This window comes from Lonchura striata, chromosome 4, assembly GCF_050655825.1.
Source record: "Lonchura striata isolate lonStrDom1 chromosome 4, ASM5065582v1, whole genome shotgun sequence".
Lineage (NCBI taxonomy): Eukaryota > Metazoa > Chordata > Aves > Passeriformes > Estrildidae > Lonchura > Lonchura striata.
Genome location: NC_140706.1, coordinates 1,001,051 through 1,027,257, shown reverse-complemented (window position 1 = coordinate 1,027,257; position 26,207 = coordinate 1,001,051). Strand labels below are relative to the sequence as shown.

At 55.5% G+C, this 26,207-nt stretch overlaps 3 protein-coding genes across 14 annotated transcripts in view; 1 reads left to right on the top strand and 2 right to left on the bottom strand.

Moving 5' to 3' along the window:
• The window catches only part of EXOC6B (exocyst complex component 6B), a 284,486-nt gene extending 272,587 nt beyond the window's left edge, over positions 1 to 11,899 (bottom strand). For 4 of the 12 annotated variants that reach the window (XM_085577338.1, XM_085577339.1, XM_085577340.1 and 1 more), the window contains exon 1: positions 11,670 to 11,897. In XM_085577338.1, the coding sequence (XP_085433464.1) occupies positions 11,670 to 11,782 (113 nt within the window). In that variant the 5' untranslated portion in view covers positions 11,783 to 11,897. Of the gene's footprint in view, positions 1 to 9,513; positions 9,608 to 11,669 lie in introns of all 12 variants that reach the window. The other 8 variants (XM_085577337.1, XM_085577336.1, XM_085577335.1 and 5 more) reach the window with 6 other exon arrangements.
• LOC146767478 (uncharacterized) overlaps positions 1 to 22,415 on the bottom strand; it is an 81,548-nt gene extending 59,133 nt beyond the window's left edge. Inside the window, exon 1 of the mRNA XM_085577357.1 lies at positions 21,968 to 22,415. The gene's annotated coding sequence lies outside the window, so the exon portion shown is untranslated. The remainder of the gene's footprint in view (positions 1 to 21,967) is intronic.
• On the top strand, positions 18,983 to 24,394 carry SPR (sepiapterin reductase). The gene is made up of 3 exons (XM_085577347.1): positions 18,983 to 19,707; positions 20,431 to 20,721; positions 22,318 to 24,394. The coding sequence occupies exons 1-3, from the start codon at positions 19,020 to 19,022 to the stop codon at positions 22,506 to 22,508; spliced, it is 1,170 nt and encodes a 389-aa protein (XP_085433473.1). The 5' UTR covers positions 18,983 to 19,019; the 3' UTR covers positions 22,509 to 24,394.
• The last annotated feature ends 1,813 nt before the right edge of the window (positions 24,395 to 26,207 follow it).

Here is a 26,207-nt window from a genome sequence, read left to right as displayed (position 1 = left end):
GCAGGGTGACAAGGGACAGCTCTGGTGGTGGCACAGGACAGGGAGCTGGGACAGCGGCCCCATGGACGGCACAATCCCTGGGGCTGGAAAGGCTGGAAGGTCCTCCAGCCAACCCCGGATGGAGCAGCGGCACCGGGGCCACCACTGCCCGTGTCCCCAAGTGTCACATCCACGGGGACCTGAGACCCCCAGGGACAGGCAGCCCAAACCTCCCTGGGCACTGCCCCGGCCGGAGCACCCTTCCCATCAGGAATATTCCCAATGTTCACCCCGAGGCCGTTCCCTCTCCTCCTGTCCCTGTTCCTGGGAACAGATCCCAAATCCCCCCGGCTGTCCCCTCCTGGCAGGAGCTGTGCAGAGCCACAAGGTCCCCCTGAGCCTCCTTTGCTCCAGGCTGAGCCCCCTCAGCTCCTCAGGAACTCTCCAGCCGTTCCCAGCTCCTCAGGAACTCTGCATTCCCTTCCCAGCTCCCTCAGGAACTCTCCATTCCCTTCCCAGCTCCTCAGGAACTCACCAGCCCCTTCCCAGCTCCTCAGGAACTCTCCATTCCCTTCCCAGCTCCTCAGGAACTCTCCATTCCCTTCCCAGCTCCCTCAGGAACTCTCCATTCCCTTCCCAGCTCCTCAGGAACTCTCCATTCCCTTCCCAGCTCCTCAGGAACTCTCCATTCCCTTCCCAGCTCCCTCAGGAACTCTCCATTCCCTTCCCAGCTCCTCAGGAACTCTCCAGCCCCTTCCCAGCTCCCTCAGGAACTCTCCATTCCCTTCCCAGCTCCCTCAGGAACTCTCCATTCCCTTCCCAGCTCCGTTCCCTGCCCTGGCCAGGTTTCCCACAGGATTTCCCTGCCCGCAGTGGGAAGTGCTGCTCCTCCATCCTCCGAGGTGTTAACGTGGGACAAACACCCAGAGCTGCTGGGGTAAACTGTGAGCAGCCCAGATCCCAGGAATTCCTGCCGTGTGGGCTCCCAGCCCATCCTTTCCCAAAAAGGGAATTTTGAAAGGAGCAGCTCAAAGCGATAAGTGCTGGTGGGTGGCAGCAAAGCTGCTCCCAAGGCATTTCCGTGCCCTGAGGTAACTCTGCAAAGAGAATTTCAACGTTCAACCCCCCCTTGGCAGCAGAGGAGAATTTCAAGAAATAAAAAGACAAAAAAAAAATCCTACCCTGGAAAATTCAAGAGGATGGATTGCAGCTAAGCACACGTGCAAAATTAAAATTATTCAGAAGCGGAGCCGTGTGAAGAGCTAATTAGTTAATATCTGAATAATGAGGAGCTTCTTCAAACATCAGGAGCAGGAAAGCTGCCAGAGCAAGGGAGTGGGAGTTCTCCTTAAACTCCTCTACATGACTGGGCAAAGTAGAAATAGGGATTTTTTTTATTTTTTTTTAATAGAATAGTTAATAAATATGTAAAAAGCACAATAGAGCAAAGGAGACCAGAGATTCTCTGGGTGGCATTCCCACATTTCCTTCACCAGGACCCTTGGAAGGAGCCAGACTTGTTAACCAGGGGGATGCGAACACCCAAATTCACTCAGATGTTGAAAGCGTTGTGAGAATTCCAAAACAAAAACAAAATAAAAGGTGCTAATAAATCTGTGCTCCTCCAATGCAGTGGTTTTGCACGGGCAGGAACACGGAGCTGGCACTTTGCAGAGGACACAGAACCCTGGGATGGGCTCCCAGAGCTGCCAGCCCGGAGGGAGGAGCAGGTGACAAAGGGACAAAAGTGGCACAGGGACACTCGGAGGGGACAAACCCTTTTTAAAACCTTTTTAAAACCTTTTTTAAAACCCACAGCTCCGAGGGAAGCAGCCCCGGGCAGGGGGACAGCAGGGTCCCAGCTCAGCCGGCAGGAGAAGGGAACACAAAGCAGGAAACGCCCCCGTGCCCCTGCCCACCCTGCAGAGAAATCTGCATTTTAAAATATAACGATATATATGAAATAAAAGTGTTAGGACAGAGACCAGTCCTCGCTCTTGACCTCCCTCTGATCCTTCCAGAACCTTCCCTGAAGGTGAGAGCGGAGTGGGGAGGGCAGCGAGAGCAGCGGCAGGGCCGAGAGCCACCCAAGGAAAACGGGAATTCTGCAAAAACCTCGCCTTGGGAGGCAAAAAACCAAATACGAGCGAGGTAAAACTCCTCCTAATCCTCCGGGACAGCCCAGAGCTGGTCCTAACCTCTGGGACAGCCCAGAGCTGGTCCTAACCTCTAACACAGCCCAGAGCTGGTCCTAACCTCTGACACAGCCCAGAGCTGGTCCTAACCTCTAACACAGCCTAGAGCTGGTCCTAACCTCTGGGACAGCCCAGAGCTGGTCCTAACCTCTGACACAGCCCAGAGCTGGTCCTAACCTCTGGGACAGCCTAGAGCTGGTCCTAACCTCTGACACAGCCCAGAGCTGGTCCTGGGTCCTCTGGGACAGCCTAGAGCTGGTCCTAACCTCTGACACAGCCCAGAGCTGGTCCTAACCTCTGGGACAGCCCAGAGCTGGTCCTAACCTCTGACACAGCCCAGAGCTGGTCCTAACCTCTGACACAGCCCAGAGCTGGTCCTGGGTCCTCTGGGACAGCCTAGAGCTGGTCCTAACCTCTGACACAGCCCAGAGCTGGTCCTAACCTCTGGGACAGCCCAGAGCTGGTCCTAACCTCTGACACAGCCCAGAGCTGGTGCTAACCTCTGACACAGCCCAGAGCTGGTCCTAACCTCTGGGACAGCCCAGAGCTGGTCCTAACCTCTGGGACAGCCCAGAGCTGGTCCTGGGTCCTCTGGGACAGCCCAGAGCTGGTGCTAACCTCTGACACAGCCCAGAGCTGGTCCTAACCTCTGACACAGCCCAGAGCTGCTCCTAGGAAGCCAAGGCACCACCTCCCAAGCCTGCAGGAACCCCGGATGTCACCACCCCGAGCCCAAGGGTTCCAGTGGGGCACAAGGATCCTTGGGAAGCTCCTGGCCGGAGAACGTCCAGCCCAAGCCGAGCCCAAACGCAGCCTGGAGGTCCCTGGGAGCCCTGGAGCAGCACCACTCATCCATCCCATGGCAGGAGAACCCAGGAAAGCTTCGGAGCAGGAGAATTCCTGGGTTTTGTCCTCCAAAGTTCTGCAAATCAGCTTTGTGCCTGCTGTCCCCAGCTGAGGATGGAGGGATGGATGATGGATGGATGGATGGATGATGGATGGATGGAAGGATGGATGGAAGGATGGATGGAAGGATGGATGATGGATGGATGATGGATGGATGATGGATGGATGATGGATGGATGATGGATGGATGGAGGGATGGATGGAGGGATGATGGAGGGATGATGGAGGGATGATGGAGGGATGATGGAGGGATGATGGATGGAGGGATGATGGATGGAGGATGGATGATGGATGGATGATGGATGATGGATGGATGATGGATGATGGATGGATGGATGGATGATGGATGATGGATGGATGATGCATGATGGATGATGGATGGATGATGGATGGATGATGGATGGATGATGGATGGATGATGGATGGATGATGGATGGATGATGGATGGAAGGATGGATGGAAGGATGGATGGAAGGATGGATGGAAGGATGGATGGAAGGATGGATGGAAGGATGGATGGAAGGATGGATGGAAGGATGGATGGAAGGATGGATGGAAGGATGGATGGAAGGATGGATGGAAGGATGGATGGAAGGATGGATGGAAGGATGGATGGAAGGATGGATGGAAGGATGGATGGAAGGATGGATGGAAGGATGGATGGAAGGATGGATGGAAGGATGGATGGAAGGATGGATGGAAGGATGGATGGAAGGATGGATGGAAGGATGGATGGAAGGATGGATGGAAGGATGGATGGAAGGATGGATGGAAGGATGGATGGAAGGATGGATGGAAGGATGGATGGAAGGATGGATGGAAGGATGGATGGAAGGATGGATGGAAGGATGGATGGAAGGATGGATGGAAGGATGGATGGAAGGATGGATGGAAGGATGGATGGAAGGATGGATGGAAGGATGGATGGAAGGATGGATGATGGATGATGGATGGATGATGGATGGATGATGGATGGATGATGGATGGATGATGGATGGATGATGGATGATGGATGGATGGATGAGGGATGGATGGATGAGGGATGGATGGACGGACGGATGACGGGCGGATGACGGGCGGATGACGGGCGGATGACGGGCGGATGACGGGCGGATGACGGGCGGATGACGGGCGGATGACGGGCGGATGACGGGCGGATGACGGACGGATGATGGACGGACGGATGATGGACGGACGGATGATGGACGGACGGATGATGGACGGACGGATGATGGACGGACGGATGATGGACGGACGGATGATGGACGGACGGATGATGGACGGACGGATGATGGACGGACGATGGACGGACGGATGATGGACGGACGGATGGATGATGGATGGACGGATGATGGATGGATGGACGGACGGATGATGGATGGATGGACGGATGATGGATGGATGGACGGATGATGGATGGATGGACGGATGATGGATGGATCACAGAGTCTCACAGAGCTCTCAGAACCCCAGAGAACCCTCACAGAAGTCTCAAGAGAGCTGTCAGAACCTCACAGAACCCTCACAGAGCTCCCAGAATGTCACAGAACCTCACAGAGGTCTCACAGAACTCTCAGAACCCCAGAGAACCTCTCACAGAGCTCTGAGCAGCTCCCAGAACGCCAGAGAACCTCACGGGAACCTCACGGGAACCTCCCGGGAACCTCCCAGAGCCACCAGGCTGGAAGAGACCTTCAGGCCCACCGAGTCCAGCCCAGCCCCAGAGCCACGTCCAGGTACAAGTGTAACCAGCTCTAAATGTAACGTGCAATCAGCAGAATGAATATGCATTTACCTATTGTGGAATTCTATGCATATGAAAATTAGTCAAAATAATTTAAAAAGATCCAAAATTCTCAAAAGTACGCATGTCCATTAAAAAACATTAAATCCTGACATGCATCCACAACACTATAAATAAATATACCCATTCCCTACAAATCTTTATTAAAATCATAAAATTTGATTTTCATCCATGTTTCACCTCTGGGCTGTGCACAGAACCTCAGGAGAACAGAAATTATCCATAAAATCCGGGATAATTTCAGGATATCCCTTCAGGCAGAGATAACACATGGAGCCAAACCAGTCCAGATCATAAATATTGATTATTTCCCAGGAAAAACTCCTGATATTCCTTCAGGAATTGCAGCAGGGATGGGAGAAAAGGGAAATCTGGGAATTACAGGGATTCCCATCTCAGAGCTGTGTACAGAACCTCAGGAGAACAGAAATTATCCATAAAATCCGGGATAATTTCAGGATATCCCTTCAGGTATGGATGCCAGTGCTCCACACATGGAGCCAGACCAGTCCAGATCATAAATATTGATTATTTCCCAGGAAAAACTCCTGATATTCCTTCAGGAATTGCAGCAGGGCTGGGAGAAAAGGGAAATCTGGGAATTACAGGGATTCCCATCACAGAGCTGTGTACAGAACCTTGGGTGAGGGGAAATTATCCATAAAATCCAGGATAATTTCAGGATATCCCTTCAGGCAGAGATAACACATTGAGCCACACCAGTCCAGACCATAAATATTGATTATTTCCCAGGAAAAACTCCCGATATTCCTTCAGGAATTGCAGCAGGGATGGGAGAAAAGGGAAATCTGGGAATTACAGGGATTCCCATCCCAATCCCTGGGATCTGTCAATCACCCCAGACACAAAACCCATAATCCTAAAAAAAAATAAAAATCAAGGAATGAGGACCTCGAGCTGGCCTGGGAACGATGCTGGGATGGCTCATGGAAAACACCCTGGAGCAGCTGGGGCAGGAATTTGGGAGCTCAATTTAATTCCAATTAATTGGGAGCTGCTCCCTGAGCCTCCTTTCACTGCCCCAGCCCTGCAAACTCACAATTCCAGCTTGTCTTTCACACCTCCAGAATCCTGGGAAAAATCCCATTCCTGATTTTCCTGCAGGGCACTGGGAGGACTGGGAAAGGCTGGAGCAGCGAGGAACAGCCTGGAAAGCAAACACACACCTGGGAGGGGAGAAAATCCAGCAGGAGCTGTTTGCACAGGACACAGGAGTCACAGCATCAGGCAGGGAATTACAGGAATCACCTGGGAATTATTGCCAGGGGACACAAAAGTCAGGGAATCAGGCAGGGAATTATAAAAATCACCTGGGAATTATTGCCAGGGGACACAAAAGTCACCAGATCAGGCAGGGAATTACAAAAATCACCTGGGAATTATTGCCAGGGGACACAGGAGTCACCAGATCAGGCAGGGAAATACAAAAATCACCTGGAATTATTGCCAGGGGACACAAGAGTCAGGGAATCAGGCAGGGAATTACAGGAATCACCTGGAATTATTGCCAGGGGACACAAGAGTCAGGGAATCAGGCAGGGAAATACAAAAATCACCTGGGAATCATTTAAAGAGAGCAAAAAAAAAAAGGCAGGGAATTACAAGAATCACCTGAAATCATTGCCAGAGGACACAGAAAAGGCAGGGAATTACAAAAACCACCTGGGAATCATTCAAAGAGGGCAAAAAAAAGGCAGGGAATCAGAGAGGGAAAAACAAGAATCACCTGGAAATCGTTTGAAGAGGACAAAAAAGCCACAGAATTAAGCAAGGAGTAACAAGAATCACCTGGGAATCATTTAAAGAGGGCAAAAAAGGCAGGGAATTACAAGAATCACCTGAAAATTGTTTGAAGAGGACAAAAAAGCCACAGAATTAAGCAAGGAATAATAAGAATCACCTGGGAATCGTTGCCAGAGGACACAAAAGTCACAGCATCAGGCAGGGAAATACAAAAACCACCTGGAAATCATTTAAAGAGGGAAAAAAAAAAAAAAGGCAGGGAATCAGGCAGGGAAAAACTAAAATCACCTGAAAATAATTTGAAGAGGACCCAAAAAAGACAGGGAATCAGACAGGGAATTACAAGAATCACCTGGGAATCATTTAAAGAGGGCAAAAAAAGGCAGGGAATTACAGAAATTACAAAAAGAGCTGGTTTTAAGCTACAGCTTCTCTTCCCCTAAAAGGTTTTCAAACATTTTTTTGTTACAAACTCTTTTTGCAATATATAATACTACAACTATTTTAAAATATATGAATCTATTATTTAGAATATATATATGCAAATATATAAATATATTAGTATCTAAAATGTAGTAATATATATATAATGTAAATAAATATAAATATATATATTAAATCTATTTTTAAATCTATTTTTAAATATTTATTGACATATATATATAAAAATACCAAATGCAGCTCAAGGGGACAAAGAGCAACAAACTTCAATTCAACACAATCAAAATGAAAGCTCTTGGGTACCACAGTTAGCCAAGAGCTGGTTTGAAGTTATAATTTCTCTTCCCCTAAAAAGTTTTCAAACATTTTTATTATAAATATTTTTTGCAATATATAATACTAAAAATATGTTAAAATATATAAATACCTAAATAAATATTCATTATATAAATGTATACATAGGTATAAATAAATATATAACTATATAACTATATAAATAAATGTATATCTTTTTAAATAAACTTTATAAAATATATGTGTGTATATATATTTGTATATAGAAATACAAAGTGCAGCTCAAGGGGACACAAAGAGAAACAAATTTCAGGTCCCAGTGCCTCGAGTGCCTCCCTGCAGGGCTGAGAGGAACCCAGGGAGGCACAACTGGGCACCCCTAAAATCCCAATTCTGCACCTCTGAAACCCCAATTCTACAACCAAAGGGGTCAGGAACAAAAAAAACCTAATTCTGCACCTATAAAATGCCAATTCTGCAACCAAAGGGGTCAGGAACTCCTAAAAACTCAATTCTGCAAACCAAAGGTACCAATAAAACCCAAATTCTGCGCCAATAAAAGTCCAATTCTAGAAATCAAATGGGTCAGGATCTGATAAAAACCCAATTCTGCACCTATAAAATGAAAATTCTGCAACCAAAGGGGTCAGGAACTGATAAAAACCCAATTATGCAAACCAAACGAATCCTAAAAGTCCAATTCTGCACCAATAAAAGCCCAATTCTGCAAACCAAAGGAACTGATAAAAGCCAAATTTGGCACCAATAAAAGCCCAATTTTGCACACCCAGGGAATCAATAAAAGCCCAATTCTGCACCAATAAAAGCCCCACTCTGCACACCCAAGGAATCAATAAAAACCCAATTCTGCACACCCAGGGAATCAATAAAAACGCAATACTGCACTAATAAAAGCCCAATTCTGCACACCCAAGGAATCAATAAAAACCCAAATTTGGCACCAATAAAAGCCCAATTCTGCACACCCAGGGATCAATAACAGCCCAATTCTGCACACCCAAGGAATCAATAAAAGCCCAATTCTGCACACCCAGGGATCAATAAAAGCCCAATTCTGCACACCCAAGGAATCAATAAAAACCCAATTCTGCACACCCAAGGAATCAATAAAAGCCCAATTCTGCACACCCAGGGATCAATAAAAGCCCAATTCTGCACACCCAAGGAATCAAAAAAAGCCCAATTCTGCACCAATAAAAGCCCAATTCTGCACACCCAAGGAATCAAAAAAAGCCCAATTCTGCACCAATAAAAGCCCAATTCTGCACACCCAGGGATCAATAAAAGCCCAATTCTGCACACCCAGGGATCAATAAAAGCCCAATTCTGCACACCCAAGGAATCAATAAAAGCCCAATTCTGCACACCCAGGGATCAATAAAAGCCCAATTCTGCACACCCAAGGAATCAATAAAAGCCCAATTCTGCACACCCAGGGATCAATAAAAGCCCAATTCTGCACACCCAGGGATCAATAAAAGCCCAATTCTGCACACCCAAGGAATCAATGAAAGCCCAATTCTGCACACCCAAGGAATCAATAAAAGCCCAATTCTGCACACCCAAGGAATCAATGAAAGCCCAATTCTGCACACCCAAGGAATCAATAAAAGCCCAATTCTGCACACCCAAGGAATCAATAAAAACCCAAATTTGGCACCAATAAAAGCCCAATTCTGCACACCCAAGGAATCAATAAAAGTCCAATTCTGCACACCCAAGGAATCAATAAAAGCCCAATTCTGCACACCCAAGGAATCAATAAAAGCCCAATTCTGCACACCCAGGGATCAATAACAGCCCAATTCTGCACACCCAGGGATCAATAAAAGCCCAATTCTGCACAGCCAGGGATCAATAAAAGCCCAATTCTGCACAGCCAGGGATCAATAAAAGCCCAATTCTGCACAGCCAGGGATCAATAAAAGCCCAATTCTGCACAGCCAGGGATCAATAAAAGCCCAACTCTGCACAGCCAGGGATCAATAAAAGCCCCACTCTCCACCCCAAGGCCGCCCGGGGCTGAGCTCTGGCAATGCCGCTCTGGAAGGGAACCAGCCTGGCCCCTGGACACGCAATTATTCCATGGTGCCACAAGAAATGAGTCACCTTCCATTAAAAAATAAATGAAGAAAGTTTCCAGCGTCCTCTCTTCCTGCCTGTGGTGTTTACCCTGCGCCGGGCCAGTTTAACTCTGCCATCCCTGCTGAGCGTTAATTAGAATTAAACGTCCAGGGAGGGAACAAAACCCAAACCCCTCCCAGCCCGGACACTGAGCGCTTCTCCCGTGGAAATGCAAAGCTCCGCATCAAACCCACCTTTAATATCAGGAAAACGAGATCAGCTGTGCTTTTTGTCCTCTGCAATGGAAAAACCACCCACACTCTTCACCCTGGCAGCTCCCACCCCTCCAAAGGAGTTTTTGCAGAATAATAAATCTGATCCTGGCGTCTCCCGCTGCTCAGTTTACCTCGAGAAGCCTCGGGGGAGAACTGCAGGAAGAAAACCATGAGAATTCCAAGGAAACGAGGGAATGGGCAGTGCTGGAGCCAGCCCAGAGCTCTGCTGCTCCACAAATCCCAAATTTCCCTTCCCCAGCTCCTGCCAGCGCTGCAGCACCCCAGAGCTCCGAGAATTTGGGAACAGTCCCAGAGCTCCGAGCCCTTGGGAAGAATCCCAGAGCTCTGAGAATTTGGGAAGAGCCCCAGAGCTCCGAACCCTTGGGAAGAGGAGCCCCGGAGCTCTGAACCCTTGGGAAGAGTTCCAGAACTCCGAGCCCTGGGAAGAGGAGCCCCAGAGCTCCAAGCCCTTGGGAAGAGTCCCTGAGCTCTGAGAGTTTGGGAAGAGCCCCAGAGCTGCTCCAAACCTTTGGGAAGAGGAGCCCTGGAGCTCCGAGCCTCTGGCAAGAGTCCCCAGGAGCTGCTCCGAGCCCTTGGGAAGGGTCCCAGAGCTCCGAGCCCTTGGGAAGGGTCCCAGAGCTCCGAGCCCTTGGGAAGAGTCCCCAGGAGCTGCTCCAAGTCTTTGGGAAGGGTCCCGGAGCTCTGAGCCCTTGGGAAGAGTCCCCAAGAGCTGCTCCAAGTCTTTGGGAAGAGTCCCCAGGAGCTGCTCCGAGCCCTTGGGAAGAGTCCCGGAACTCCGAGCCCTTGGGAAGAGTCCCCAGGAGCTGCTCCAAGTCCTTGGGAAGAGAAGCTCCAGAGCTCTGAGCCTTTGGGAACAATCCCAGAGCTCCGAGCCTTTGGGAACAATCCCAGAGCTCCGAGCCTTTGGGAACAATCCCAGAGCTGCTCCTAACCTTTGGGAACAATCCCAGAGCTCCGAGCCTCTGGGAAGAGCCCCAGAGCTGCTCCAAACCTTTGGGAAGAGGAGCCCCGGAGCTCCGAGCCCTTGGGAAGAGTCGCCAGGAGCTGCTCCGAGCCCGGATTTGGGAGGTTGGAGGCACAGAAAGGCAGGGCAGGCTGCAGCCCTCCCTCCCCGCCTGGGGATGATGCGGATTCCCAAATTCCCCTCCCGGCAGGCACCGAGGTGAGCGCGGCTGTCCGCGCCTTAACGCGAGTTTAACCCCAGCTTAGGGCGAGTTTAAGCCGAGCGTTTCGGTGACCTCGCGGTGATCGGGGGCTCGGCAGGAGGTGGAAATACCCTCCGTCCGCTGGGAGCAGCCCTGGCCCGGCGCTAACACACACAGCAAATCCGGGAGCCCCGGAGCGCCGGCAGAGCCTGGGCACCGCTGGCAGCGCGGGGAAGGGCGCACGGAGGAATTCTGCGGATGGATGGGGCGCAATTATCTCAGCGCCTCAGGGCAGCGATGCCGACCTGGTCCGGCGAGACACAGCAGGGCACAGATGCGGATAATTGCTCTAAAATAACGACGTTTTCTAAGGAATCGGGAGATTCCCCATGGGATGCAGCTTTTAGATGTCACAACCTCGGGTGCCCCGAAAGCAGCAAAGCCCGACGGAGCGGCGGCTCCGCGGCGACGGGAAGGACGTGACGGAGCAGGGAAGCGGCGAGCCCCGGGGCCGGAGCCGGGCTGTCCCGGGGGGCAGGGGCGGCACGGAGAACAAAGGAGCCGGGGCAGCCCCGGGGCTCTGGCGGCGAGCCACCGAGGGACACGGGCTGACAAAGGGCACGGCCGGCGTCCCCAGGGCCGCCCGGCACCGCCCTGCCCGCCGACACGCCGAGCCGCCCTCCGCATGCCCCGCAGCCCCGAGGCGCGGGATGCCCGGCGCCCCCGGCGGTCCCCCCGCGGCTCCGGGCGGGGCACGCACCTGAGCGTGGGGCCGATGCAGGCCGTGTCGGTGCTCTCGATCTCGCGCAGGATCCGCTCGTGCTCCGCCGCCGTCTCCAGGCTCTCCAGCTCCGCCATCTTCGGCCGCTCCATGGGCGCCGCTCCACCGGCGCGGCCCGGCCCGGCCCGGCTCGGCTCGGCTCGGGCGGCGGCAGCGGCACCGCCGGGGCTGCTCGGCGCCGCTCCGCGCGCGGAACCACGGGAGATGTAGTCCCGGAGCGGGGCCGGGCCGCGCGGAACCACGGGAGATGTAGTTCGGGAGGGGGCCGGGCCTGCGCCGCCGCTCCGCCCAGGGAGGCAGGGACGAAGCGGGGCGGCCCCGGGAATGCGGGAGCGGCGGGACATTGAGTGGGGGTGGTGTCGGTGTCGTAACCCTGAAGGGGACACAGCCCCCTGTGCTCCGCTGAGAGGACACAGCCCCATGGCTTGGACACCTCCGTGAATGACACAGCCCCATGGCAGTCCCAGTTCTGTACCCAGGAGAGGACAGAGCCCCACGGCTTGAACACCTCCATGAATGACACAGCCCCATGGCAGCCCCCGTGTTGTACCCAGGAGAGGACACAGCCCCATGGCTTGGACACCTCGGTGAATGACACAGCCCCATGGCAGTCCCAGTTCTGTACCCAGGAGAGGACACAGCCCCATGGCTTGGACACCTCCTTAGGGGACACAGCCCCCTGTCCTCCCCTGAGAGGACACAGCCCCATGGCTTGGACACCTCCATGAATGACACAGCCCCATGGCCTGGACACCTTCTCAGGGGACACAGCCCCGTGGCACAGTGCCTGTGTTGTACCCAGGAGGGGACACAGCCCCATGGCAGTCCCCGTGTCACAGCCCCGTGTCAGTGACACCCTGTGACATCCCAGCAGGAGAGAACCTGTGTCCCTGCCCCGAGCACAGGCAGCCCCCGCTCCTCCTGCCCCATCCTCAGCCCCATAAAGGATGGGAAGGTGGCTGCGGTCCCGAAGTGCCTGGAAAACCCCGCACGCTGTGAAAAGCCAGTGTCCCCAAAGGAGAGAGGAGTCCTGCAGCTTTATTGGGATAAAGGCAGAGCTCACCGGGCACAGCCTGCGGGGGCTCCTCTCTCCAGGTTTCGGAGGGCACAGCCTCAGTTTTATCCCAAACTCCCGGCCGGGCACTCCCTCTTCCTTTCCCCATTGCTGAGGAAGGTGCAGCCTTCCCCAGCCGCCTGCTCCCTGCCCCCTTGAACCCGGCATTTTACCACAAAATTCGGAAACTCCCGCTTGTGCAGCCCCCCAAAGTTCAGAAACTCCCACTTGTGCAGCCCCCCAAAGTTCAGAAACTCCCGCTTGTGCAGCCCCCCAAAGTCCAGAAACTCCCGCTTGTGCAGCCCCGCCAAAGTTTGGAAACTCACACTTGTGCAGCCCCCCAAAGTTTGGAAAATCTCGCTTGTGCAGCCCCCCCAAAGTTCAGAAACTCCCTCTTGTGCAGCCCCCCCAAAGTTTGGAAACTCCCACTTGTGCAGCCCCCCAAAGTTCAGAAAATCTCGCTTGTGCAGCCCCCCCAAAGCTCAGAAACTCCCTCTTGTGCAGCCCCCCAAAGTTCGGAAAATCTCGCTTGTGCAGTCCCCCAAAGTCCAGAAACTCCCTCTTGTGCAGCCCCCCCAAAGCTCAGAAACTCCCTCTTGTGCAGCCCCCCTAAGTTCGGAAAATCTCGCTTGTGCAGTCCCCCAAAGTCCAGAAACTCCCTCTTGTGCAGCCCCCCCAAAGCTCAGAAACTCCCTCTTGTGCAGTCCCCCAAAGTCCAGAAACTCCCTCTTGTGCAGCCCCCCAAAGCTCAGAAACTCCCGCTTGTGCAGCCCCCCAAAGTTTGGAAAATCTCGCTTGTGCAGCCCCCCCAAAGCTCAGAAACTCCCGCTTGTGCAGCCCTGTCTGCTTCAGGAGTCAGGATGTCCGGGCTCTGTGACAAACCCTTGAAATTAACCCCAAATCTTGAAATTAGCCCTGGAATTCAGGAGTTCCCAGTTGTTTGTTTCAGGAATCTGCCCGGCTCTGTGCCAAAGCCGCTGCCCAAAGTCGCCGCGGGCATTAAGCCGGATGTGAAGGCGCTCCCAGCCGCGGTCTCCCCCGGAATTTCGGGAAGGACGCTCGCACACACCTTGCCCGCAGCAGGGACACCGATCCCAGCCCAGCCGGCGGCGGTGCCTCCCCGTGAGCCGTGGGATCCAAGGACACGGCGGATCTTCCTGCGAAAACAGCGGCAGGATGTCCCGCAGGAGCACCCCTGGGCGCCAAGGTCTCCTCGCGGCCGATGCGGCTCCCTTCGGCAGCGGCTGCCTGTTCCCGTTATCAGTTTTTTGGGAAAACAGCGCTGGAATGTCCCGTTCCCAGCACACCTTATCAGGTGCTGTCCTTCAGGGGAATGCCAGAGCGGGATGGAGAGCAGGGTTCCCAGGCTGTGACACCACCGAGGTGTGATTGTGACCTGCCTTGGCTTTTTGGAGATAGAAATGAAATTCTCCAGCTGCGTGAGCACACCTGGCCTCCCTCAGCGCTGCTTGTGCAGGTGGCACGCTGCTGGCTTCCATACCGTGGAATCCTGGGATGGGAGGGCTTGGAAGGGACCCTAAAGATCACCTGGCTCCAACCTCCCTGCCAAGGGCAGGGACACTTCTATTGTCACTTCATGGAATGAGAAGGGGATAAAAGAAAAGACTTTTAGGATCCCCAGCACTGCCACCACTCACTGACCTTGTCCCCAAGTGCCACAGCCACAAGGCTTTGAAATCCCTCCAGGGATGGGCACTCCAGCCCTGCCCTTCCCATGAGGAATTTCCCAGTGCCCACCCTGGGGCTCCCCTGGGGTCGTTCCCTCTCCTCCTGTCCCTGTTCCTGGGAACAGATCCCAAATCCCCCCGGCTGTCCCCTCCTGGCAGGAGCTGTGCAGAGCCACAAGGTCCCCCTGAGCCTCCTTTGCTCCAGGCTGAGCCCCCTCAGCTCCTCAGGAACTCTCCATTCCCTTCCCAGCTCCCTCAGGAACTCTCCAGCCCCTTCCCAGCTCCCTCAGGAACTCTCCATTCCCTTCCCAGCTCCTCAGGAACTCTCCAGCCACTTCCCAGCTCCTCAGGAACTCTCCATTCCCTTCCCAGCTCCCTCAGGAACTCTCCATTCCCTTCCCAGCTCCTCAGGAACTCTCCAGCCCCTTCCCAGCTCCCTCGGGAACTCTCCATTCCCTTCCCAGCTCCCTCAGGAACTCTCCAGCCCCTTCCCAGCTCCCTCAGGAACTCTCCATTCCCTTCCCAGCTCCTCAGGAACTCTCCATTCCCTTCCCAGCTCCTCAGGAACTCTCCATTCCCTTCCCAGCTCCTCAGGAACTCTCCAGCCACTTCCCAGCTCCTCAGGAACTCTCCATTCCCTTCCCAGCTCCTCAGGAACTCTCCATTCCCTTCCCAGCTCCTCAGGAACTCTCCAGCCCCTTCCCAGCTCCTCAGGAACTCTCCATTCCCTTCCCAGCTCCCTCAGGAACTCTCCAGCCCCTTCCCAGCTCCCTCAGGAACTCTCCATTCCCTTCCCAGCTCCTCAGGAACTCTCCAGCCACTTCCCAGCTCCTCAGGAACTCTCCATTCCCTTCCCAGCTCCTCAGGAACTCTCCATTCCCTTCCCAGCTCCCTCAGGAACTCTCCATTCCCTTCCCAGCTCCTCAGGAACTCTCCAGCCCCTTCCCAGCTCCCTCAGGAACTCTCCAGCCCCTTCCCAGCTCCTCAGGAACTCTCCATTCCCTTCCCAGCTCCTCAGGAACTCTCCAGCCCCTTCCCAGCTCCCTCAGGAACTCTCCATTCCCTTCCCAGCTCCTCAGGAACTCTCCATTCCCTTCCCAGCTCCTCAGGAACTCTCCATTCCCTTCCCAGCTCCTCAGGAACTCTCCAGCATGGTGTCACTTTGGATGTGCCACCAGGGAGGAAACGTGTCCTCTGCCGGTGGCACCGTGGGGATCTGCAGAAGCTTTCCTGGGAGCAAGAATCGAAGAGACATGTCAGCAGTGGAGAGAATGGGGGTGAAAATCCCAGGGTGGATCCTGACCTGGGGCTGGATCAGGAGCTGTTCCCAGGGAATCACTGCAGCTCCACAGGCAGCACGGGGACAATCCCTGGGGAGGAGAGCTCCCAGCAGTGTCCCTGGAAGCACGGGGACAATCCCTGGGGAGGAGAGCTCCCAGCAGTGTCCCTGGAAGCACGGGGACAATCCCTGGGGAGGAGAGCTCCCAGCAGTGTCCCTGGAAGCACGGGGACAATCCCTGGGGAGGAGAGCTCCCAGCAGTGCCCCTGGAAGCACAGGGACAAATGAGGATCTCAGGAACTGGATCTGCTGCGAGGAGGCTGCTCAGCCCAGGAGACTGTGGCACAAAGGGCTTGAGCACAGAGATGGGAATTTCAATTCACAGAGGTGGGAATTTCAATTCACCGAGGTGGGAATTTCAATTCACTGAGATGGGAATTTCAATTCACTGAGATGGGAATTTCAATTCACTGAGATGGGAATTTCAATTCACTGAGATGGGAATTTCAATTCACAGAGATGGGAATTTCAATTCACTGAGGTGGGAATTTCAATTCACCGAGATGGGAATTTCAATTCACCAAGATGGGAATTGAAATTCACTAAGATGGGAATTTAAATTCACCGAGGTGGGAATTTAAATTCACAGAGGTGGGAATTTAAATTCACCGAAGTGGGAATTTAAAATCACTGCACGGTTTGGGTTGGGAAGACATTAAATCCCAGCCAGTGCCACCCCTGCCATGGCAGGGACACCTCCCACTGTCCCAGGTGGATCCAACCTGGCCTTGGACATTCCCAGGATCCAGGGGCAGCCCCAGCAAATCTGGGAATTCCAGCCCAGCCCCTCCCCACCCTCCCAGCCAGGAATTCCTTGCCAAGATCCCACCTAAATCTCTCTTCTTTTAGTTTAAAATCATTTCCCTTGTCCTACCACGATCCGCACATATAAAAACTTGCTCTGTTTTTTTCATTTAGTTTGTTCCTAGTAAAGAACTGTTATTCCCATTCCCATAGCTTTGCCCGAGAGCCTTTTAATTTGGAAATTGTGGTAATTCAGAGGGAGGGGGTTTACCTTTTCCATTTCACAGGAGGTTCCTGCCTTCCTTCACATTCTCTTTCCAAACCAAGACACCAGTCCAGCAAACGCTGCCCGTTCCCAGCTCCGTGTGGTGCCAGGCTGGGAAGCAGGGCAGCAATCCCGATGGATGCAGGGAACTGGAGCTGCAGAGTGGGAACTGCCAGTGACTGAAGCAAGTTCTGCCATTGAGAAGCGACTTGTGAAAAAAAAATACACATTTGCTGTCTTATTTTGCTGCTGATGATCTTAATTTCGCCGAATGTGTAAGATTCTTTAGCAAAACAAACAGCGCTTTTGGTTTTTTGCCACGCCATGAATTTTTAATGCTTTATTAGAGTGCTGCAGGGTTCCAGCCCAGTCTGTGGCTGCTTCACTGAGTGAAATCCTGCTCCATTACCTGCCCCATCTGGCCTGGCATGGAACAGCTGGGAATCCCAGCCCTGCTGCCAGCTTGCTCCATACAAACCAGGTATTCCTTGGAAAAACCCTCCCTGAAAGTTTCCTGCACCTTCATGCGCAGAGGTGTTTATTTTTGAAAAGGATTTTAGGGCTTTTTGTGACCAGAGAGGGTTTCTACTCCCTGGTGTGAAAAACACCAATCACTTGGTTTTTTTCAAATTTTTAAAAGTTTAATAATAATAAAACGATTATCAAAATAGTAATGAAATTAGAGTAATAAAATCTAGAGTTAGGAGAAATACAAGACAACAAAAAGCAAAGAATTACGGACGTCCGGATGTTTTTGGACACTAAGTCATGAAAAGCATGCCTTGTGGACAAAGGAATAACCTTAAAAGCAACAGCCTGTTTCATACTCATATATCTCATACATGAGGCATAAATTCCTTGCAAATTAAGAAATTTTCTGGTTTTTGTGAACAGAGAGAAGCTGGAAGAATGTTTGGGTTTTTTTATAAGGAGACAGTAACGTTTTATGGGCCCCCTTCACTGACATCTCTGTGTGAAGAGTTTCTTGATTATCTCATCTTCGAGCTTGTAACAAATTCTATATTGCAGAGTTTCTATTTTAATGTTATGCTGTAACCTAAAACTACATTTATCACACTGACAGTAAAAAGGTTTTAAAATCATGGGGATTTAGGGTTAAAAGGAAAATTAAGCTTAGTGGGCCCTGAAAAAAATACCCTGGGAACATGTAGGGCTTGTACCTTGCTAGAACTGCACCTGTGTAGCTAGTATGTGATAAATTATATAATTGTTAGATGTGATGATTGTTTAGTAATTAAATATAATTACTGTTTAATCGTAAGAATAATCACGAGAAACAGTGGTCAGAAGCTTGAGAAAGATCAGGAGAAACTCATGTCAATGTATACAATAGAACAATATAAGTTTAATAATTAATATGTAATGATATAAGGATAGAATATAAAATATGTTCAGCTTGAAAGCTGTGCAGGTTTGGGTCTGTACCCCTGATCCCAGAGCTCTCAATAAATGCATATAATCCACATATAATCATATCCTGTGTGCTCCTGAACGCTAAATAAACTACTTAAGAGAATTAATATAGAATCACTTTCTAACATGACACATGCAACATTCATTGTAACATTTGCGAAAAGGCAAAAATGAAATAAGGTGGAGCGGCAGGGCTGGGTGCCAAAGCCGGGGCTGCAGAGGGAAAGGGAATTGTGTCCTGAGGGAGAGGCGGTGGGGACAACAACAGGGAATTTACACCCCCGGGGGGGAAAAATGTGTTTTTTAAAGCGTTAAAGTTTTTATTTAAAAATATTTGGGAAATATGTACATGGAAAAATCGTAACGGGGGGAAGGCCAAGGGCGGCCGCGCTGGGGGCAGGGACGCAGCCGCATTATCAGACCTGGTCGTGCTGGCGCTCGTAGCCGGTTCGGATGCCGGTCCCGTCGCTGTTCCGGGTCCCAGGCTCGTTCCCGGTCCCGTTCCCGGTCCCGTTCCCGTTCCCGGTCCCATTCCCGGTCCCATTCCCGTTCCCATTCCCGTTCCCATTCCGGTCCCGCTCCCGCCGCTCCCTCACGGACGCCGCCTCCCCTCACAGCGGCCGCAAGGGGGCGCCCCGCCCGGCCACGCCCCCGACCACGCCCCCCGAGCGCGCAGCGGCCGACCAATCAGAGGCGGCGGCGCTGCCCGCGCGCTCCCAGCGCCCATTCACCGAGCGGCGCGGTCATGAATGGGGCGGGTCACGTGGGCAGGCGCGTTCCCACGCCCCCTCCGCGGCGTTCCGGGATGGAGCGGGCACCGGCAGCGGCACCGGGAGCGGCACCGGGAGCGGCACCGGGAGCGGGACCGGGAACGGCACCTGCAGCGGCACCAGGACCGGGAGCGGGACCAGGACCGGGAACGGCACCGGCAGCGGGACCGGGAACGGCACCGGGAGCGGGACCGGGAACGGCACCGGGAGCGGGACCGGGAACGGCACCGGCAGCGGCACCGGGAACGGCACCGGCAGCGGGACCGGGAACGGCACCGGCAGCGGCACCGGGAACGGCACCTGCAGCGGCACCAGGACCGGGAGCGGGACCAGGACCGGGAACGGCACCGGCAGCGGGACCGGGAACGGCACCGGGAGCGGGGCGCTGGGCCGCCACGGCCTGCGTGATCACCGGCGCTTCCCGCGGCTTCGGGCGCAGCCTGGCGCGGCTGCTGGCGCCGCAGCTCGGGCCCGGCTCGGCGCTGCTGCTGCTGGCGCGATCCGCGGCCGCGCTGGCCGAGCTGGCGGCCGAGCTGCGCGCCGGGGCCACCGGGAGTGACAGCGGGAGCGACACCGGGAGTGACACCGGCAGCAGCGAGCTGCGGGTGCTGTGCGTGGCCGCTGACCTGGGCTGCCAGGAGGGGCTGCGGAGGGCGGGCGCTGCCCTGCGGGAGCTGCTGCAGGACGCGTCCTTCGGCCGCCTGCTCCTGGTCAACAACGCCGGTACGACACGGCTGAACCCTCCTGTCCCCTCCCGAACCCTCCTGTCCCCCCCTTGTCCCCCCGTGGTCCCCTCCTGTCCCCCTCCAGTCCCCTCCTGTCCCCCTCCTGTTCTCCACTGTCCCCTCCTGTCCCCTTCTGTCCCCCTCCTGTCCCCTCCTGTCCCCTCCTGTCTCCTCCTGCCACCCCCTTGTCCCCTCCTGTCCCCTCCTGTCCCCCTCTTGTCCCCTCCCGAACCCTCCTGTCCCCTCCTGCCACCCCCTTGTCCCCTCCCGTCTCCTCCCGTCCCCCCCTGTCCCCTAAAGGAATTCTTTGGGGGGCTGTCCCTGGCAGTGCTGTGCTGCTCCCAGGGTTTGGCTGGGCCATGGGAACGCTTGGTTGCCCCTCGTGCACCTTCTCATCACCTGCTCCCCAAATCCAAACCTTCAAACTTCCAGCCCTCCTTCCTGCACCTTCTCATCGCCTGCTCCCCAAATCCAAACCTTCAGAGAAACTTCCAGCCCCACCTCGTGGGTCCTTCCTTGTGCCCTCCATGCCTTGGGTGCCCTTTTACCCATTTTGACTGTAAACCACCCATGCTGTTCCATAGGGGCTCCAGGATTCCATAGGGGCTCCAGGATTCCATAGGGGTTCTTCTGGGATTTTGGACCTGCCGGAGGGCTGATGGTGGCCCTGGGGACACTGTGCAATCCCCACCCCAAACCATTCCACATTTGCCATTCCCAGGCTCCTTGGGCGACGTCTCCAAATCCTTCCTGGACCTCACCGACCTGGAGGAGATCAACACCTACTTCTCCTTCAACGTCAGCTCGGCGCTCTGCCTGACCTCCACGGCCCTGAGGGCCTTCGGGGCGCGGGCTGGCAGCAGCAGGAGCGTGGTGAACGTCTCGTCGCTGTGTGCCCGGGAGCCCTTCCCCAGCTGGGCTCTGTACTGCGCGGGCAAGGCGGCCCGGGAGATGCTGTTCCGTGTGCTGGCACGGGAGGAGCCCGCGCTGCGTGTGCTGAGCTACGCCCCGGGTGAGCAGAGAGCGCCCTGACCCTGTCCCAGTGCTGCTTCCCTTGGGAATGGGAATTCCCGGGGAGCAGAGAGCCCCCTGACCCTGTCCCAGTGCTGCTGACCTTGGGAATGGGCATTCCCGGGGAGCAGAGAGCACCCTGACCCTGTCCCAGTGCTGCTTCCCTTGGGAATGGGAATTCCTGGTGAGCAGAGAGCTCCCTGACCCTGTCCCAGTGCTGCTTCCCTTGGGAATGGGCATTCCCGGGGAGCAGAGAGCCCCCTGACCCTGTCCCAGTGCTGCTGAACTTGGGAATGGGCATTCCTGGTGAGCAGAGAGCCCCCTGACCCTGTCCCAGTGCTGCTTCCCTTGGGAATGGGCATTCCCGGGGAGCAGAGAGCCCCCTGACCCTGTCCCAGTGCTGCTGAACTTGGGAATGGGCATTCCTGGTGAGCAGAGAGCCCCCTGACCCTGTCCCAGTGCTGCTGAACTTGGGAATGGGAATTCCCGGGGAGCAGAGAGCGCCCTGACCCTGTCCCAGTGCTGCTTCCCTTGGGAATGGGCATTCCTGGTGAGCAGAGAGCCCCCTGACCCTGTCCCATTCCTCCTTCCCTTGGGAATGGGCATTCCCGGGGAGCAGAGAGCGCCCTGACCCTGTCCCAGTGCTGCTTCCCTTGGGAATGGGCATTCCCGGGGAGCAGAGAGCCCCCTGACCCTGTCCCAGTGCTGCTTCCCTTGGGAATGGGCATTCCTGGTGAGCAGAGAGCGCCCTGACCCTGTCCCAGTGCTGCTGAACTTGGGAATGGGCATTCCTGGTGAGCAGAGAGCCCCCTGACCCTGTCCCAGTGCTGCTTCCCTTGGGAATGGGAATTCCCGGGGAGCAGAGAACCCCCTGACCCTGCTCCAATGTTGCTGCTTCCCTTGGGAATGGGAATTCCTGGTGAGCAGAGAGCTCCCTGCCCCTGTCCCACTCCTCCTGCCCTTGGGAACGGGAATTCCTGCAGCCCTGCCCTGCTCCTGCCCCTGCAGCAGAAGTGGGAGGCCGGGTCCTGTTCTGGATGAGGCAGCTGGGCTCAAAGCTCATCTCCCAGCCAGCTTTTCCATCAGGATCATGGAATTCCAGCTTGGGTTGGGGGGAAAGGGACTTGGAAATCCATCCCATCCCATCCCATCCCATCCCATCCCATCCCATCCCATCCCATCCCATCCCATCCCATCCCATCCCATCCCATCCCATCCCATGGCAGGGACAGCTCCCACTGTCCAACCTGGCCTTGGGCACTGCCAGGGATCCAGGGGCAGCCCCAGCAAATCTGGGAATTCCAGCCCAGCCCCTCCCCACCCTCCCAGCCAGGAATTCCTTGCCAAGATCCCAGCCCAAGCTCCCCTTTCCCAGTGGGAGCCATTCCCTGGCTCCTGTCCCTCTGTCCCTTGTCCCCAGTCCCTCTCCAGCTCTCCTGGAGCCCCTCCAGGCACTCTGAACATTCCCTGGAATTTTCCCTTCTCCAGGGGAACATTCCCAGCTCTCCCATCCTGCCTCCAGAGCAGAGGGGAGAACAAGCCCTGGATTTTCCTTTCTCCCTCAGTGATTTTTGTGTGGTTTTTCCCTTTTCCCCAGGCCCTCTGGACACGGACATGCAGCTCCTGGCCCGGAGCAGGACAGGGGATCCCGGGATGCGCCGGCACTTCCAGAGGCTGCAGGAGGAGGGGCAGCTCATCGACAGCTCCGTGTCAGCCCAGAAGCTGCTCCGGCTCCTGCAGGAGGATTCCTTTCCCTCCGGGGCTCACGTGGATTTCTTTGACATCTGAGCTGCACCTTCGCCCCCCTGCTCTGCTCCTTCTCCTGTGCCTGCAGCAGGACCTGCTCAAAGCCTGGATTTGGGAAGATTTTGAGATAATCTGTGTGCCTTGCAAACAGCCCTGGTGCCTTTTGGGTCAGGGGGGCAGCTCCTGCTGAATTTGGGGCTGGGGAGCAGCTCCTGCTGAATTTGGGGCAGGGGGCAGCTCCTGCTGAATTTGGGACAGGGGAACAGCTCCTGCTGAATTTGGGGCTGGGGAGCAGCTCCTGCTGAATTTGGGGCAGGGGAGCAGCTCCTGCTGAATTTGGGGCAGGGGAGCAGCTCCTGCTGAATTTGGGACAGGGGAGCAGCTCCTGCTGAATTTGGGACAGGGGGCAGCTCCTGCTGAATTTGGGGCTGGGGAACAGCTCCTGCTGAATTTGGGACAGGGGGCAGCTCCTGCTGAATTTGGGACAGGGGAGCAGCTCCTGCTGAATTTGGGACAGGGGGCAGCTCCTGCTGAATTTGGGGCAGGGGGCAGCTCCTGCTGAATTTGGGGCAGGGGAACAGCTCCTGCTGAATTTGGGGCAGGGGGGCAGCTCCTGCTGAATTTGGGGCTGGGGAGCAGCTCCTGCTGAATTTGGGGCAGGGGAGCAGCTCCTGCTGAATTTGGGGCAGGGGAGCAGCTCCTGCTGCTGAGCCCTCCCCGGCAGGGGCTGCAATCCCTCAGGCCCCAAATCCCAAATCCCTCTGCATCCCAAGTCAGGGATTTGGGACACGGGTGGCTGTCCCCGTGCAATGGCCCTGGAAGGTTCAGGCTCAGGAGTCCGAGGGGTGCCTGGCACAGGGGGGCACTGCCAGCCCCACCAGCCACAGCCGGGCTGGAGCCGTGTCCCTGGGTGTCTGTGGGTGCCCCGTGGGTGTCCCCGTGGGTGTCCCGTGGATGTCCCATGGGTGTCCCGTGGGTGTCCCATGAGTGTCCCTGTGGGTGTCCCATGAGTGTCCCCGTGGGTGTCCCCGTGGGTGTCCCTGTGGGTGTCCCATGAGTGTCCCCGTGGGTGCCCGTGGGTACTCCGTGGGTGTCCCGTGGATGTCCCATGGGTACCCCGTGGATGTCCCGTGGGTGTCCCGTGGGTGTCCCCGTGGGTGTCCCGTGGGTGCCCCGTGGGTGTCCCATGAGTGTCCCCGTGGGTGCCCCGTGGGTGCCCCGTGGGTGTCCCCGTGGGTGTCCCAGTGGGTGTCCCATGAGTGTCCCCGTGGGTGCCCCGTGGGTGTCCCGTGGGTGTCCCCATGGGTGTCCCATGAATGTCCCCGTGGGTGTCCCCGTGGGTGTCCCGTGGGTGTCCCTGGGTGTCCCCGTGGGTGTCCCGCGGGTGTCCCCTTGTCCCGCGGGAGCGCCCAGGGAGCCCCTCCCGGCCCTGGGCTGCTGGTGTCCCCGCTCTGTCCCTGTCACCGGGGCTGGGCTGCCCCGAATTCCCTGAATTCCACAGTCAGGAGCAGCAGAGCCTCTCCCGCTGCTTTTCCCACCAGGAGAGGGAGCTGGCCTTGGAGGGGTTGGGAATTTTGGGAGCCTGGGGTCTGCAGCTCTCAGAAACCTGAGAAAGACACAGCCCTGAGTTCCTGCCCTGCTCCCACTGCAGGTTTTGGGTCCAAACCTTACTTTGGGACTTCAGCCCCTTTTAATTATTTGTGATTTTCTTTTTTTTGCTCATTTTCCCGTGAGATTCCAGCAGGCACAGACACACAGAGGCTTTTCCTCTGCAAAGCTGATGCAGAAAAGTTGTCTGGAAGCCCTGTGTGCCCTGGAAATGCCCAGTGCCCCTCTGTGCCCCCTCCACCCCAACCCCGCCGCTCAGATTTTGTCCCCCTGGCTCTCCAGTAGGGAAAATTCCAAAATCATTAAAATCATGAAGCGTGTCTGCTCTGGAGTTCCTGCTGTGTGTTGGAGGGTGGCTGAATTCCTGCCAGGGAGGGAGGGAGTGGGGTGCTGGGTTAAGCACTGGATTCCCCCAAAAACCACCAGAATTCCCCCCTGGAGCCGTGTCCTCCCCTCCCTGAGCCCTTTCATCCATCCCGTGTTCACTCCATCCTGCCCAGCCAGCCCTCCTCCTGCGTGGGAGGAAAAAACAGCAAAATTAGCAAAAAAATTAGCAAAAATCCCTCTGCAGCTCCCGGCCCTGCCACTGGGAATGCTGTTCTGGGATTTCTGGGAATGTCGTTCCGGGATTTGATTCCTGCTGGGGTTTATGGGGCTGGGAAGCCTCCCTGGGCTGGTGCTGCTAAAATATCCCCCCCCCTCCCCACCTGCATTCCTGGGGGTTTTTCCAGCCCCTCTTGGGCAGGGATGTGCTTTTGGGATCTGGCTCTGCAGGAAATCACCTCAGAGCTTCCCAAGGTCCCATCCCTTCCTGCCCTCGGGGCATTCCCTGCCTCCTGTCCCTCTGTCCCTTGTCCCCAGTCCCTCTCCAGCTCTCCTGGAGCCCCTGCAGGGACTCTGAGCATTCCCTGGATTTTTCCCTTCTCCAGGGGAACATTCCAGGCTCTCCCCTGACCCTGCTGGGACAGCTCCGTGTCCCCTGTGCTGGCCCTGGATCATTTCCAGGTGCCAGCATCCCCTGGGTGCCAGCATCTTTGGGTACCAACATCCCTTGGGTGCCAGCACCCCCTGGGTGCCCGGGTTCTCCGGGTATCAACATCCCCTGGGTACCAAAATCCCCTGGGTGCCAACATCCCCTGGGTGCCAGCATCTTTGGGTACCAGCATCCCTTGGGTGCCAGCATCCCTTGGGTACCAGCATCTCCTGGGTGCCCGGGTTCTCCGCGTACCAACATCCCCTGGGTACCAAAATCCCCTGGGTGCCAGTCTTCTCCGGGTGCCAGCATTCCCTGGGTGCCATCCGAGTTTTCGTGCCCTTTCCCGGCGTTTCCAGCCGCCAGCTGAGGGCGTCCCGAGACCGGGGAACGGAGCCCGGCTGGAGCCGGGAATTCCTCTGGAAAAGCCGCGGGATGTCGGAGGGGATGGGGCGGGATTCCAGCCCCCCTCTGCCCCCGCAGCGATCCCTCGGACGCTCCTTTAATTACTCATTTAGTAATCACGGATCGCCGGCGGCTCGAGGAGGGGAAACACGAAAGGGCGTTGGAAAGAAAGGAGTTGGGAGCCCTCCGGAGCTCCCCTAATCCCCGCAGCTCACCTGGGCAGGTGTGTCCCCGAGGATCCGCGGCTCCCCGCGGGGGGATTTGGGCAGCGCCATGTCCTGGGCTAGGGGCGAACCCTGCAGGGAGCCCCCCCAAAATGCGGCACCTCTCCTGCATCCCGGCCAGTGCCAAGGCTTCTGCCCTCCCTGCTGGAACCCAGGGCAGCTTTCAAGCCCAAAATCCCTCCAGCCCTGGGGTGTCCCCCCCGGCAGTTCTGATTTCCCCATTTCCCCCCAAATTCCACAATTTGCCACCCTGCCTCCCTGCAGCAAAACCCTGTGCAGGGCATTTTCTCCCTTTTCCTGCTTTTCCCCTTTTCCTGCCCCCCGAACAGGGGGATGAGGCTGCAGCAGGAGCTGTGCAGGTGCCTCCTCGGCTGAAATCCCAAAAAAATGCTCCAGAAAGCCCCGCGACAGCCCCAAGAGCAGCTTGGGGCACGAGGGGAGGGGTCTGTGCAGAATTTTGGGGTGACATCGCCCACCGAGGCAGCCCCAGGTCCTCGGGTCCCCTCCCCGCGCTGGGCACAGGAGAGCTGG

Excerpts from the sequence above, each read along its gene's own strand:
- SPR (XM_085577347.1), top strand. The coding sequence starts at position 19,020 with ATGGAGCGGGCACCGGCAGCGGCACCGGGAGCGGCACCGGGAGCGGCA. Across the intron at positions 19,708-20,430 it reads GCTCCTGGTCAACAACGCCG|GCTCCTTGGGCGACGTCTCC; the intron begins GTACGACACGGC and ends TGCCATTCCCAG. Across the intron at positions 20,722-22,317 it reads TGTGCTGAGCTACGCCCCGG|GCCCTCTGGACACGGACATG; the intron begins GTGAGCAGAGAG and ends CCTTTTCCCCAG.